Genomic DNA, 14,703 nt, shown 5'->3' with positions numbered 1-14,703 from the left:
CAAACATTCTTGTAACTACTTTGTTCCAACTGTTCTTGTATGAGCCCGTAAGTTACTGCAAAAAGGTTTAAAACAGTACACATAAGCTTTGAAAAGATACTGTCAACTAATTTAAATTTCACATTAGCCAATTCTGGTTTTACCTAGGATTGACTCAATTATATGTAAGAACACATTAAAAAATTCCATACACCTGACATCACTTTATATGTGGTCTACAGTTTTCCTAGCTACAGTCTACCCTTTTTAATGGGACAAAAATACAGATCTTTACAATTCAAAGGGAAAAGAAACAAGTACAGTAACCAAAATAACTTTCAATTACTGCATTAATTTGACTACATTTCTAAAAAAAGTGTTCTTTCACAGTAAGTTAAGGACTCATTGGTTTCTTAGTGCAGGGTGGGTAAAGAAATGGACAGCAGGGCTTGCGTTTAAAAAACAAAAGTTAAATTTATCTTCACATTTGATTTGTTTGGCTTTAAATTACAACAAAGAAAGCATTAAACCCCACAAAAGCAGTGCTGGCTATTACCAGAATAATCAACTATTTCATACAGTAAATAAAGCTTCAAAACAAAAAAGAAAACACATTTAGGGACACAAAATGAAAACACACCCAAACACCCACCCACCCACAATTTGTTAGTGAATACAGTTCTGTAACAAAAACACATCTGGAGATGAACTGTCTGTAAAGACTGAATTTTCAGCCACTCATTTTGGTGTTGGTGGTGGTTTTGTTTGTTTGTTGGGGGGGGGGGGTTGAAGAATTTTGCTTCAGTTCAAATCTCTTTCCTTCCCTTAACCAAAAGACTATTTTTCTCCATGCAGAGTTTGGTACAGCTCGATTTAACCAAATATACTTTTTTTTTTGTATTGCCCCTAGATGCACTACGGAGCACCACAGACAAGTGAATCTTCCCACAAGAGATTCCAGTTAAATAGCAATTTTGGACAGAAAAAAGCTAGCGTTACTGGATATCATAACAGACACCAGAGAGAGTAAAGGGAGAGCTCAATTACAAGCACTTGGGTAAACATCACCAGCCACCACAACTTTATCACAGCACTTGAAATACTGGGAGGATCTCAGTTGTTAGTCAGGTGAAAAAGGTCTCCTTGGGGAAAGAAATACACCTTGGCCCCTACCACAGGGTGAAAACCTATCACACAGCAAGCAAATTGAAAGAACAAAACTCTTTCCTTCAACAACTTCCTTAGGGATGCCCGACTTGTGACTTTGGAATGTTTAGCAATACTGTTGTTATGCCATACACAAGAATAAATATTATCAACAATTATTTCAAAGGGTTTTTTTATTATGGATTTCATTTATACGTCTATAAACACATACGTATAATTTTGGTGTTAAAACTTGCTTTTCAGCCTTTAAGGAATTTTTTGAAGTGAGGCATATTATCATATTATTTGACAATATAATACTGTCAGCGGCCAAATTTTCAGTGTTATATGCCCAAAGCTGGTCCCTTAGGCAAATAGCACTGTTGACACTTGGGATTTTTTTGTTGTTGTACTTTTCGATACTCTAAAGTGAACACTCATCGTCTCACCGAGATCAGGAAAAGATTCTGATGCCGAGTGCTTTTCAGAATGACAATGTTTTGGGGTTTCTTTAGTCTCTAAATGCAGCCTAGACACTTAAAATTAAGTACCATTTGAACCATTTTCCTTATTCTCTGATGAAATGCCTCTTGGTCAGTTCTTCTGACATCTTTAAAGGGTACTTCATAAGTTAGAGTACAAACTCCAAAAATTTTGTACTTAATGCACAGGACGCGATTTTTTTCCATAAGTCTTCATAGAATTTAGGGAAGAGTATGGTTCCAAAGTTGCATACATCTAGAACTGCGCAATAAAGTCAAATAACACAAAATACTTATCTGAATTTTCCCATCACGTAGCACCACTGAGGCACATGTATATTCCCATTTTGCAGGATCAGGCAAGCTACCTCTATAAAATTGTGTGTCATTTTTTTCATATCCACATTCACAGACACACTTATGTTCAGTTCCTCCACAACTAGCACCACCATACTGGCACAATCCTTCAAGATGCCAAAGACCTCCAATAAACACTGAAGCGTGAGGGTTAACAGCAACACTTGCCAATGGGTCCTAAGCCCTTCTCAATTTGGGAGAGACGCAAGTCCCACGCTACTTCATGGCTGCACTAGGTTAGGAGATAACCCTTGAAACAGATCGCTCACAGAAACCTACCTCGACCCACATTTACTACTTTTCCTTCTCTCCTACTCCAACAGGAGACCAAAACACAAGAGCTGCTACCGCTCCCCTGATTGAGTGGTAGCAATCATCTGATGGTGGGTAACAGCCAAACAAGAGCAGCCCAAACCCCGGAGAGGACTGAGGCATGCCACTATTACTTTACATATATACTCTAAGCCACGCTTTAAATCATTGCACATACTAGAATGTCAGCGTGGATAACCACTGCCAGAACACGACACAGAATCCCCCAAAGTCAACCACAGGTTCAGGTAATCATGACCTCCTTTTTTACAACATAAATGCATAATTTCCGCACCACTCTTTGATGAAGGGACCACAGACTTAAAAAGAGGAAACAATTACAGTCATTAGAATTTCACCCAAGCATGAGATTTAATCTCAGGCCATGGTCTTGCCAATGGCTGTGGGGGTCTCAATGGAGACAAAATTGCTCTGTGGGAGAAAAAAAAAAAAAAAAATGCCTCGATGATGACATTAGTCAGCAAGAGAAACTGAGCTTTGTCTTCCATCCAACAGCACAGTCAAATACAAGGAAACCATTTTCCCTCCCCCTCTTCTTGATCCTAAAAAAGAAAACTACAATAATTTTGTTTCTCTCTCTGAAATGCAGTTTTTGCATGCTTTGGAAACTTTCTTCTCCAAAGCAATACTGCTGGAAGGGAAGCCTTTAATATAAGAAAAGTAGATTTAAGCATGAATAAACACCTATCACATAAAACATTTCCCCTTGCCTATCCTGGTTAATGTAATTGGATAGTTCTATCAACAATTCTCAAAACACTTCTAGAGCTTTTCTTTACCGAACAGGTTCTCAAAGACCATTTCAAATTTTATATACACAGGAATCATCTCTAAAATATGCTCACCTGCTCTACAATACATTTAATAGAAATATGAGACAGGTGAAAATTTGCCAAACAAATCAAGGCAAAGTTCCACAGTTAAAAAGAGCGCCCGAGATCTGAGTGTACCAGCTACTCCTATATGCCAACCATATGTTGCATCCCAAATAAGGTGCAAAGGAAAACTTTGGCACAGAAGACAACAAAATGATACAGGGGATTGGATCAAATTCATTTTTCTGGCACTGCAGAAAAAGCAGAGCTGCAGTGGACAAAACAACCTTCATGGTCCTTCTATGGCATGAAGTAAAAGAAAATAATAAGTTTTTAAACAAAACCATAAGCCCAAATGGAATAGTCTCTTCTCTGGAACCTGGGGCGAGGGGCCTGGATTCTTACCCAGGCCAACTTCTCCTATAGATCTCAAAATTCAAGCTTTGATTTTTACTCCCCCTGATCATCCTTTACCCCCACGATGCTCCTGAATACAATTTAATCATTTTCATTTAAGCTATCCTCTCTATTCCATTTCCTTTTCTTCCACTATTCACCAATTCAGTCTGCTGTTACATTCACTATATATATATATATACACACATATATATTTGTTTGTCTGGTCACAACCACAGCTAGTGCTGGTAATGCTGATAATTACAATCTAATGTAGAATTAATCAGCTTAAGTTTGAAACAGATATCGTAATTCAAATTGGAAGCCAACACTAACCATTTCATGTTCACTTGAAGAGATTAGATAGGCTGTGCAAGAACATTTTGGTACAATAACTGATAAGGAGATGGGAAATAAGAATTATTGGTATTTACTTAGCCTGCAACACTTTTTGGAAGCAAACAGTTTAAAGGAAGCACTTCAGTATGGCTATTTAATCTGAATTTTACAGATAGCACAGAGAATATTTTCTCACAGAATGCACAGTATCTTTGCAATCATAGCTATCGTATGAGCTGTTCAAGTCTTTCTTTGCGGAGCTCTCACTCAATTTTGCTCCGTTATGAGCTGTGACCCACAGAACACAATGCATTCAAGAATCCAGCTGGAAATTACCACCACAGAACATCTGTCCTCGCTCTTCAGCTTGCCAGGCCAACCTTAGGGTTCCCAAACAGAAAACAACTAGCTGCCACACAGAGAAACAACTTTTTATTCCACTTAATGGACTTTAACAACAACAATGTGGGGGTTTGGCTTGCTCACTTAGCTACAAGATCTGTCGCATGTCTGCTTTACAATTATAACCTAGATTTTTCCATCTGCATTTTGTTTTTCTTGGGGTTTTGATAAAAAGTACTTTATAACAGGCATCCAAAATCATACATTGCTACTTCTAGGACAAACAAAAAAACCCCAGAGAAACATATTAAGGAAGCTAAGTTCATGGCTCCATTGAGCTAAACTAGCTATTAAAAGTGGGTTCTATACATAAGCAACATATCATTCAACTTATATCTAGCAGCTACTAATTGAAGACAACTTCTAAATCAAGCTGTAGAACAAATACAGTAGAACCTTCTTAAGCCAGTTTGTTGATTAGTAGACCACTGAATTGCTAAATTGGACTATTTAGCAAGCAAACATATCCATCATCAGTAAAAATACTACTTTGAAAAACATGCTTTAAATTTATTTTGACAAGCATCATTTTAACTATAAACATGCTCCATATTTTACAGTAAGTTGTTCTAGATTTTATGCAGGTATTTATAAGACTTCACTACATTAACTGATATTTAAAAACATCTAAATGGATTAATAATGCTTGACCACTCTCCTAAACGGCTTACAAAATAATTTCAAGCAAGGAGAAACATGAAGCAAAAGTGAAATGAAAGGGCATGTGGTTATTTGATGAATGCTTGCACACAGTATGATGGAACAAAGAAATTCTGTTTTTAAATCAATAGGAAGAATGATCAAACAGACTTAGTCAGCACCATTACAGCGCTTGGTTATTATGTTTTCCTGAGAAGCTGTCAAGTTTGTGTCAAATAATGAAGTGTGAATTAGCACAATTTTGTTGTATACAAGAAAGTATGCACACAACTACTCCAAAGCTTTGTAGAAAAATTGTCCTATATTAGCAAGAGACAATTTAACATTCAAATAAGGTTCCATAAAGCCACTCCTGTTTACAATCTACATTTAAGATTGAGAATTCAATTATAAATCACATCTTCAGAACAAGATATGCACAATTATTGTGGGTTTGGTTTTTTTTAACTGAACCCAGGAAACAGTATGTTTCTGACAGGATTCTAACAAGAAGTAGAAGAGAATGTGATTATTCACTGTAACTTTTGAGATCAGAAGAAGATGGCTCTCTTTCTCCTTTTAAACTTTTCAACCCACAAAAGGAAAGGAAGACTCTTCCTGCTTTGCTCTCTAGTATTACTTAAGAACTGATGGATAGTTTAGGAGCTTGCTGAACCTGTGTAACTTCAATAGGAAAATCAGCTTCAGGTCAAAAAAGCAGAAGGCAGCATAGAATAGAAATCATAGCAGCCAAGTAGACTAGCCTCACTGTCGCATCACTCAAAAAAACATTAATACACACAGAAATGAGAAGCAATGCATAATAAATGGAAAGTTAGAACCACTGAAGTTACAATACAGATAAACATTCCACATAAAGACCACTATTTTAAAGTACTGGTACACACACACACAAAACCAAGTTTCATTCTACTCAATCTCACACAACAAACTCTATATAGCACAGAGGTGGTTCAACACAGATTTAGTACAACTACCTTGCTTTTGCTCAGTTACTAAGTGACATGGGGAAATGGGAAAAGAAATAAAATAATTGCATACACTAAATTCCATGGTTTCCACATTGCCAATTGCTTTACAGGTTAAACTAGGTAAATTTTCCCATAAGTGGGAAATAAAAACCCCAGCCCTTTCTACATGGATGAAGAATCATTACTCACGTGCAGCTTCAGTGAAAACCAGAAACCAGTTGTTTCATCTCACCTGTGTTACCTGCGTCTCATGTAATGTATAAGACAACACCCCACATGTTTTTATTGCTTAAGGTATAAAAAGCACTATCCAAATTGTAGATGAAATAAGACTAGCCTTCCTTAAAACACAGAGGGTATTTTCTTTAGGAATGGGAAAATTAAGCCACAGTTGTGTTCCAAATCTTCCACTTAATTCTGGTTTGATTCACAGTAAGGTCACTCCATCCCCGCTGACCTGTTATCCTATGTACTTATCATTAAGATCCTACATTGTAAGCAAACACTGCCCTCTTGTGCACTCTAATATCCAGTAGACAAAGTCGCACTTTGGGGGCTGGGGAGAGCGGGGATTTTAGAGCAGCAATATTTTTTATACCAGCTGCCTTTCCTTTATGCATAGCTCCTTAATTTAAAAAGTGGCTTTCATTTTAAAATGTCAATACAAATAGTCCTTTAATTCATCAAACAAGTATCAGGCATCAGCCAAATAACCTGACTTAAGTGAATTAAAAAAAGACACTGTTTCAATTTCAAGAGAAAAGTGTTTTCATTTACAGAAAAAAAGTTTGTTTATTTGCATTTTTAATACAAGGCAATGTCAGCCATTTACAAGCCCCACGAACCCAACAAGTTTAATAGCATTTAGAAAAGATTCACATCAGTGCTAGTTGAACTCTCTTGGCCCACGAGTACTTCCATAACATCAACCACTACATAAAGGCTCGTGAATATGAATTACATTACATGGGAGTTGTATTTTAATATGTTTTCACCAGAACAAGGTTCATTGTTATGTTATTCTCACTTCAAGCTGGCAGCCAAAGAAGACTCTCCAGTGACTTCTCTGACCAGAATGGGATCCACTGAACGACACAAGGCACTCTTTCCTCCAGAGAAGAGCAGGTTTCCCTTCAACATGTGCACTCAATAGCAAGAGGCCTCCACATAAATTTAAGTCATCCATATATACACTCTACAGCTATAAAACACTACTTGTTCACTCACCTGGAATGGAAAAAAAAAAAAAACAAGAACTATCATATCTTCACAAAGGTGTCAACAAGCAAAAGTTGACACCAACAGAAGTGTATTTTCATGATAGTAATGCAAAGGTAACCCTGAGTTTACAAATCCTCTTAAAAGCTTACAACAAGCTCAGCAAGACAACTAATCTGTGATAAAAACTTATTTTTTGTGCTATGCTAATCTTACAAATAATCTGCATCTGACCGAATTTGAATGCTGGTAGCAAGACCACATTTCCCTTGATCTCCCAAGACTGTTTTCATTGTACTCATTTGCATCAGCAAGACATGCTTTTGCTATGCTCATTTCCCCCTCCCCAAGCTCTTGTGCAAGTTCAAAAGTCTCAGCCCCTCCAATGTATCAGGTATGAATTAATACCCTTCCTTAACAGAACACAGCAGCAAAGTGGAAACAGACACTTGCAAGGCAGTTTTCTTTGAAAGGAACTGCAGGGACAAATGGTGACAATGAAGCTCTAGTTATAAAGTAAAAAGGGCAAAGGTTCAGACAGGCATAAGGATTACAAAACTACAAGTTTGTCAGAATTCCCCCCCCTCCCAGGTTTAGACAACCAGGGTCAAGCAGTAGCTTTCCAATTAAAAGCCTATAAGGCCACTCTGTCCTTTGAACTTCATAAGGGGAAAAAGAAAAAAGACAACTTTTTTTTTTTTTTTAGAAGTTCTTTTGAGGACCCATCTCAAAATCAAACAGATAAAGGGCATCTGACAACAGCTCACCTAAAACAAACAGCGCGGTATCCCTTCACTGTGGGGGGGGGGGGGGGGGGAAGCAAGGATGAGGTAATCATGTTCTTCTGTATTAGTGTGCTGACCCTTTGTAGGGCATGAAATTAACCATCAGCAAGTAAGAAATCTGCTACTGGTTAAACTACTTTGCTACGCAAAGTGGTCTTAAAATGAAATATGGGGATTGAATTTCTTCTGGCAGATTAACTCTTATAACCTCTCTGCAGGCATCCCTTACTGCTGAACTCATTTGAGAAGCCATTCCAGACCCTACTGGATGCATAGGTCTGCGGCAAACAGATGTCAAAGCAACTCTAATTTGATGACGTTAACATCAGCTTTGTGGAAGATCAGAGCTGAAGTTTAACAAAAGAACAGAAGCTTAAAAAAAACCACAAAACCATAGGACTGTGACAGAAACTACCCCATCTCGGTGTGAAATTTTAACAAAATACCACTCTAAATATCTATAGCAATAGAAGAAAGCAGTAGTGATAAAAATAGTAGTCTTGCATTTTGTGGTCATTCCTTCAGTGCATAAAGCAAGCATAAGGCTGACATGGGTGCTTCTTACTGTTTGTGACAAGCTAAAGAACTGACCCTTAAAATTCAGTTATTCAGGTTTGTTTTCTCTGTTTAGCAAGTCAACTACGAATGGCTATAAATAACATATTTGTTGCTTTGCTTGATACATGATAGGTAGGCAAGATCCTGCTAGAGCACAGGAAAAGCCTTAAAATTATTTTAAAATAAAGAGTTCTGTTCTTGCTGTTCGAAAGAATAAGACAAAGAAATACATCAGTGCAAGCCATACAGCTATCCACAATAGCTTAATACCTTCCTGCCACATCAGACACACAAGAGTGCTGTTGAAGAATAAACCAGTATGGTTTAAATACAAGTGAAAGCCATGATGTAGTAAGTCAAGTGCTTATCATTTATTCCATTCCAACCTTGACTATCACCTTCCAGCTAAAGCTTTAAGAAAGCATCTTGGGTGGAATTGTTTGCAACATTTCCAATTCCCAGCATGCAGGTAAAAAAAACCCACCACCTTTTGATTTAACACTTGATATGTTTTGTTTTCAAGGACAAGCTTTGCAAGAAAAATGTAGCCACACAGGATGAAATACGACTTCCATTTTCCATTCCGTTTGGTTACTGCTCAAATATTCTGCATTCATTTAATCCTAAGGTATTGTCTCTAAATAAGCATCTTGCAAGTGACTGCGAGAAGTATTTGCAAGGTCAAGCGCTACCTGGCATAGCATGACAGTGTTTCCATAAAATGGGGTCACTCAAGGGGGAGCCAACTAGTTTACACCACCTCCGATGAAAAGAAGAGAGCTTCAAACAGTAAGAGCATGCAATAACATATTTTCACACCTGGAGCTTCTACTGCAAAAGCTGCATGCGCGTGACTAATATGAGAAGGCTGCTTCAGAGCGCTCTGTTGTCATTCCACCCTCCAATTCCTCACATCCAGCTCCCTTTCCCACAGCCCTCCTGTCTCTAGTTTTTCTGTAGGTTAACTCACATCTACAGCTACCACAGGACTTAATTTCAGAAAAGCAGTATTTTAAAGAGGTGTGAGAAATCAGAAATGCAGAATAAACACAGGAAGATAAAGTACTTTGCACTTACGTTTTATTTAAAAACCTTATCTACAGAAAATCTGTAGTAACAGGGAAATCAGATTCCATCAAAGAGAAAAAAGCAGTAGCATTCCTGGTTGCAAAGAAAATGCTTGGAATGGTGAACCCTGAACACTCATGATTAGGAAGCAGATGAAAACAATCCAAATTTTTCAAGTATCATTATCTGGGAGGCCTGGCTTTCCATTTCTGAAGAGCTGGAAGAGTTGGCAATATTGAAATACTGACACCTAAACACTGAAGGATGTATCCCCTTACACAAGATATGCTATACTTCAGTTTGAGTTTCACCAAACCATACTAAAACTGTAAGTGCCTGAGTAGTCCCACAGGCACAGATCAGGTTTTATCATCAAGGTTTCACCTTTTAAACCTGGTAGTAAAAAAAAAAAAAGGCATCCACTATCAAGATACATATATGCTATCAAGCAGAAAAAACTAAGTATTAACACAACACTGCATTTTCTCTACAACTTTTTCTTAATACATAGAATTGCAGTAAGTCACACTACTCAAATGTTTTCACTAAGATACATAATCTGGTATAAGCGGAACTAAGCAAGTTTGACATGCTTACGTGTCTGAATTGCTACCTGTAAAGAATCATTTCTGCTGGGAAGAAAACTCTTATCATGCCATCTAGTCTAGTCCACTGCCCACATCTTCTCTTCTCCCAGCATGTCCTAGCAGTGAGGAAATCTGAGTAACTTATTCAACCAATGTGGACAGCTGTGACTAAATGCTTTGAAGTTTTTCATAAAAACAATAGGAAGCAACAAGAAGTCTATATATTAAACAAGCACCCCAGATTAAGTGTTAAAGTGATTTTAAAAAGCTGTTTTTCCAAGTTTACCCCACTCAGATTAGTTGTTTCTGGCAGAAAGGAATGCCTAACTACAAGTCACTCTTCAGTACATCCAAGAAGAGTTACCATTTGCCAAAGTCAACTTTGTTTTTCAAAGGATAATCAGGTGCTTACGATTACTTAAGAATGAGAGCTGATTGTACTTTACAATGACAGCTGATTGTAAAGTACAAAAGAATACTAAAAGACCACAGGGTTCTAGAGTTCAGCACACAGCCAATCCTCCCTTGCAGGTGTAGAGCCCACATTGATGGTACAGAGCACTTTTCTCGGTTTCACCAGCAGTAATAAGTAAATGTTTATTACCCTACCCAAAAGAAATACAAACTATACAACACAGTTACTGCTAACACCATTTACAAATAACACATCTGTTCAAAAGGGGGTTAATTCATACATCAGGAAGAGTCACTTGGTCTGAAGCCCAGTCTAGCTGAGGAGAAACCTATACTACATTGCAAAACTACCACCTAGCTGACACTAAAGAGACACCAGCAGAGGAAACGCAGAGGAACTGAACTTCCAGAGGTCCCCGTAGCTGCAATTACCAACCTGTGACCACTTTAACCAGCCTGCAGCTGCAACTCCATTATATCCTTAGCCAAGCTCCTACCACCTCAACTCTTTTCACAAGAGATGGAAGGGGGAGGTGTCATTTCTCATAGAACAAGGTGAATTAATTTAAAATGAGCTCTAATGCAAACCAGATTAAGCTTCTGATATCATCCACAAAGACTAAAATGGAAAGTTACTAAAACCCACAAAATTATTTCTAAACATAAGATGATCACGTTAGAACTCCCCAGTCTCTCCAATACAGAAGTTCGGCACGAGCATGTCCAGCAAGTACACCACAGCTCTCAACCACAGGGAATATTAAACTCTGACAGCTTTAACAAGTGAGAAAATAGAAATTAATATTACCCTTAAATACCACAAACAAGGTGTCTGTACGCAATAAAGAAAACTTTTTTTTTCCCCCCAAGTAAGCGTAAGAAAGCTGAGCAGGCCTGACTGTCCAGAGAGCACCCAAAGAATTCACATTTACAAACTGCTTTTCTACGACTACTGGTGTTTTATTTGAGGCGCAATTACAACGAAGCGTAACAAGGTCACGAGACCCGTGAAAAACCTGACACCCCACCCGCGCCTTCCACTCGGTGGGCACGGCCAGGGACCGGAGACCCCGGGGCCCTGACTAAGGCAAACGAAGCTCCCGGCACAGGTACGCTCAAGCGGGCAGGAGCAGCCCTGCTCGCCTTACCGCGGGAGCCGGGACCCCGCCGAAGGCTGGGGCGCTCCGAGGCACCGGGACGGCCCCGCCGCGGCGCCCCGAGAGGGGCGGCAGCACCCCGGCAGGGGCCTCTCCGCCACCGGGGCCCCGGGGCGGGGAGGGGTGGCCACCCCCGCTCCCCCCCTTACCGCCGATGATGGTGCGGATGAGGGAGGCGTGTCCCGGGCAGTCGACCAGCGTGAACTGGAGCTCGCCGGGCCCCGGGCCCAGCTGCGGCGGCAGGGCGGTGCGGAGGCAGGAGAAGCCCAGGTCCAGCGTGATGCCCCGCGCCCGGCTCTGCGGCGCCCGGTCGAAGGCGGCGGTGGAGCCGGTGGTGCTCAGCGCCCGCGCCAGCGCCGTCTTCCCGCTGTCGATATGGCCCAGGACGCCCACGTTCACGTTGAGGACGCGGGGCGCCGCGGGCCCGGCGGCCATGACGGCGCTGCACCCGGCCGGTCCGTCCCAACAGCGCCCCTGCGGCAACGCGGGCCCCGTCGCCGCCGTTCCGGGCGCCGCGGCCGCCGCCGCCTCAGCCCCGGGCGGCGGGAAAACCCGTCCCTGCCCCGCCGAGGTCACGGCTGGGAGGAACGCGAAGGCCGAGAGAAACGCGGCCACCGCACGCAGCGCGGGCACCCACCTCCACAGGCACGACACGAAAGCGTGCCAAAACACACATTACAGAATCACAGAATCGTATAGGTTGGAAAAGACCTTTAAGATCATCGAGTCCAACTGTAAACCTAACACTACCAAGCCCACCACTACACCATGTCCCTGAGCACCTCATCCAAACGTCCTTTAAATACCTCCAGGGATGGGGACTCAACCCCTTCCCTGGGCAGCCTGTTCCAGTGCTTGATAACCCTTGCAGTGAAGAAAAATGTCCTAATATCCAGTCTAAACCTCCCCTGGCACAACTTGAGGCCATTTCCTTTCATCCTGAGGCCCAAGGCATTAAGAGTGTTGCATTAACAACACACACACTGAAGAGCAACCCAGAAAGGCAAAAAATTGGTCCAATTCATCGCTATTTATACACACAGCAGCTGGGCCTGCAGGGATGAAAACCACCCAGCCCCTGGCAAACAACCCAAACTCACCTCTCAGCACCTGCTTGCGGGTTTCCTCCTCTGCCAGGCCCCATCCCCAAAGCCACCTCACCTAGGAGAGGCCATTAAAGCCGTTTCCTTTGATGGCCACACACCTAACAGCTGGTGCCCCCTCCCCAGATGTGTGCCTGGGGCTCATCAGGGCCAGGCCTAATTGCAAGAGGAGGGAGCCCAGAGCAGTGGCTGCAGAGAGCCCCTGGGGCAGGGGTTACTGTGACTGTCCCTGGGGCACCGGCACTCTGCTCTCATCTTGCCCACGCTAATTAGTCACTGCAGGGCGGCTTAGCTCAGCCCGCTGGCTGTCACAGCGCGCCTGCATTCTTCCTGCAAGGGTACCCCCGCCCTGGTGCTGCTGGAAGTATGGGGCTGAGCTTTGGTTTCAAAGTCGCATGGACGTTGCAAATTCACATGAAAAAGCAGGTCAAGATTTGGATCATTTGCTCTCTTTATGCTTAATCACCAATTTCTGGGTTTGCATAACTCATTTTCCTGTAAAAGTATATTTATGTTGTGTAGGATGCTTCCTAAGAATCGTACCTTTAAGGGATTAAGAATAGTCAAGATTATTAACAGTGGCAAACAGCTCTCCTTGCAAACCAACAAAAACCAAAAAAACTCCAAAAAAAAAACCCCCAACAGGTAGATGAGCATTGGAGAGGCCTGAGGGCATTCGAGAGGCTCAGGGCAGGAGCACATTTCCCTGGTTTAAGTCACTTGGCTTTACTGATAACCCAGGAGGCAGACAGGGCCAAATGCATTACACAATAAAGCTTAACACATGTGCTCTGCATTTTCAATAGTGACTACTACATAGTCCCAAGTACCACTTCAAATGAGAACAGCTATTTACAAGCCAAGAAAACAATACTGTGTAATGGACCTCCCATCCGTGTCCAAGTAGACTAGCCCTGTACTATATCCTACAGACTTTTTTTCTTTGAGAGCAGCGCTGTTGCTTTTTTGCTCTCCCTATGCAGTAACATATATTGCTAATAGTATTTAGCATTGACATCTGAATAACTAATGAATGAGCCAGAAGTGTAAGATGACTTGCCTAAGGTTATTGTCAGCATCACAGATTTAGTTTTTAAGCTTTGACTCTGACCTCCAGGCTTTTTCTTACAAAGAAAGTTGCTTTCTTACAAAGAAAGTTGCAAATAACACTTTCAATATGAAGGAGTTTGCAGAGCTTTAAAGCTGGGTACAAATTACCCCTCCTTCCCAAACACACAGAAGTCAAGATGACAGAATCAATGACTCAGTGACAGGGGAAAAAAAAAATAGCAGTCATTCCTAGCACTCAGTGCTATTTGAGAGACAACTATCTCCCTAAAGGAAAGAAATGAACTCACAAGGAGCACTGCCAATGCACTGAGCTAGCCTGCTTAATCGGCTTCTTGAGCAGAATAGTTCAGCTTGATGGGAGCTCTGTCATGGGAGCCAAATTAAGCATAATGTCACTTTTCAGACCAAGTTCCCAGGCTTTGAATAGTTTCCTGTTAAATCATAAGGCTCATGTACACTTCCTTGCCCTGAACGTCTCAATCTGTTATATCAATACATGCTTGCAAAGTGAAGGGAAAGTATACGTCTATTCCCATAAGAAAAGGCCCTACACAGTTATAATCCACACAGATATCCCCGTATCATATTACCTACCATTTAATTATTTTTTTAGCATTAATTATTATTAGATGAGTTCAGAAGGAAGAAGTGGAAAAAGGCCCGATTCCTAACCAGAAGAGGAATTATCCAGAAGTCCTCCCAAAACATCTAAAATAACTGCCGTTTTCAATAAGCTTTGTCAAAAGTAGGTCTAAAAGTTTCTACAACTCTTGTGAAAACTGGCAATGAGGTAAAGGAGGTGCCTGCCCATTTCAATGGCCCACAGTGGAAGAGGCTACAGCAAGAGCTCAGGTGTGACCCA

At 41.1% G+C, this 14,703-nt stretch overlaps 1 protein-coding gene across 2 annotated transcripts in view; it reads right to left on the bottom strand.

Moving 5' to 3' along the window:
* EEFSEC (eukaryotic elongation factor, selenocysteine-tRNA specific) overlaps positions 1-12,216 on the bottom strand; it is a 130,876-nt gene extending 118,660 nt beyond the window's left edge. The window contains exon 1 of one of the 2 annotated variants that reach the window (XM_075513971.1): positions 11,817-12,216. In XM_075513971.1, the coding sequence (XP_075370086.1) occupies positions 11,817-12,102 (286 nt within the window). In that variant the 5' untranslated portion in view covers positions 12,103-12,216. The remainder of the gene's footprint in view (positions 1-11,816) is intronic. The other variant, XM_075513970.1, reaches the window with a different exon arrangement.
* Positions 12,217-14,703: the final 2,487 nt, after the last annotated feature.

The sequence above is a fragment of the Mycteria americana genome, chromosome 11 (genome assembly GCF_035582795.1).
Source record: "Mycteria americana isolate JAX WOST 10 ecotype Jacksonville Zoo and Gardens chromosome 11, USCA_MyAme_1.0, whole genome shotgun sequence".
Lineage (NCBI taxonomy): Eukaryota > Metazoa > Chordata > Aves > Ciconiiformes > Ciconiidae > Mycteria > Mycteria americana.
Note: the sequence above shows the minus strand (reverse complement) of the source record. Positions and strands in the feature narration are given on the sequence as shown.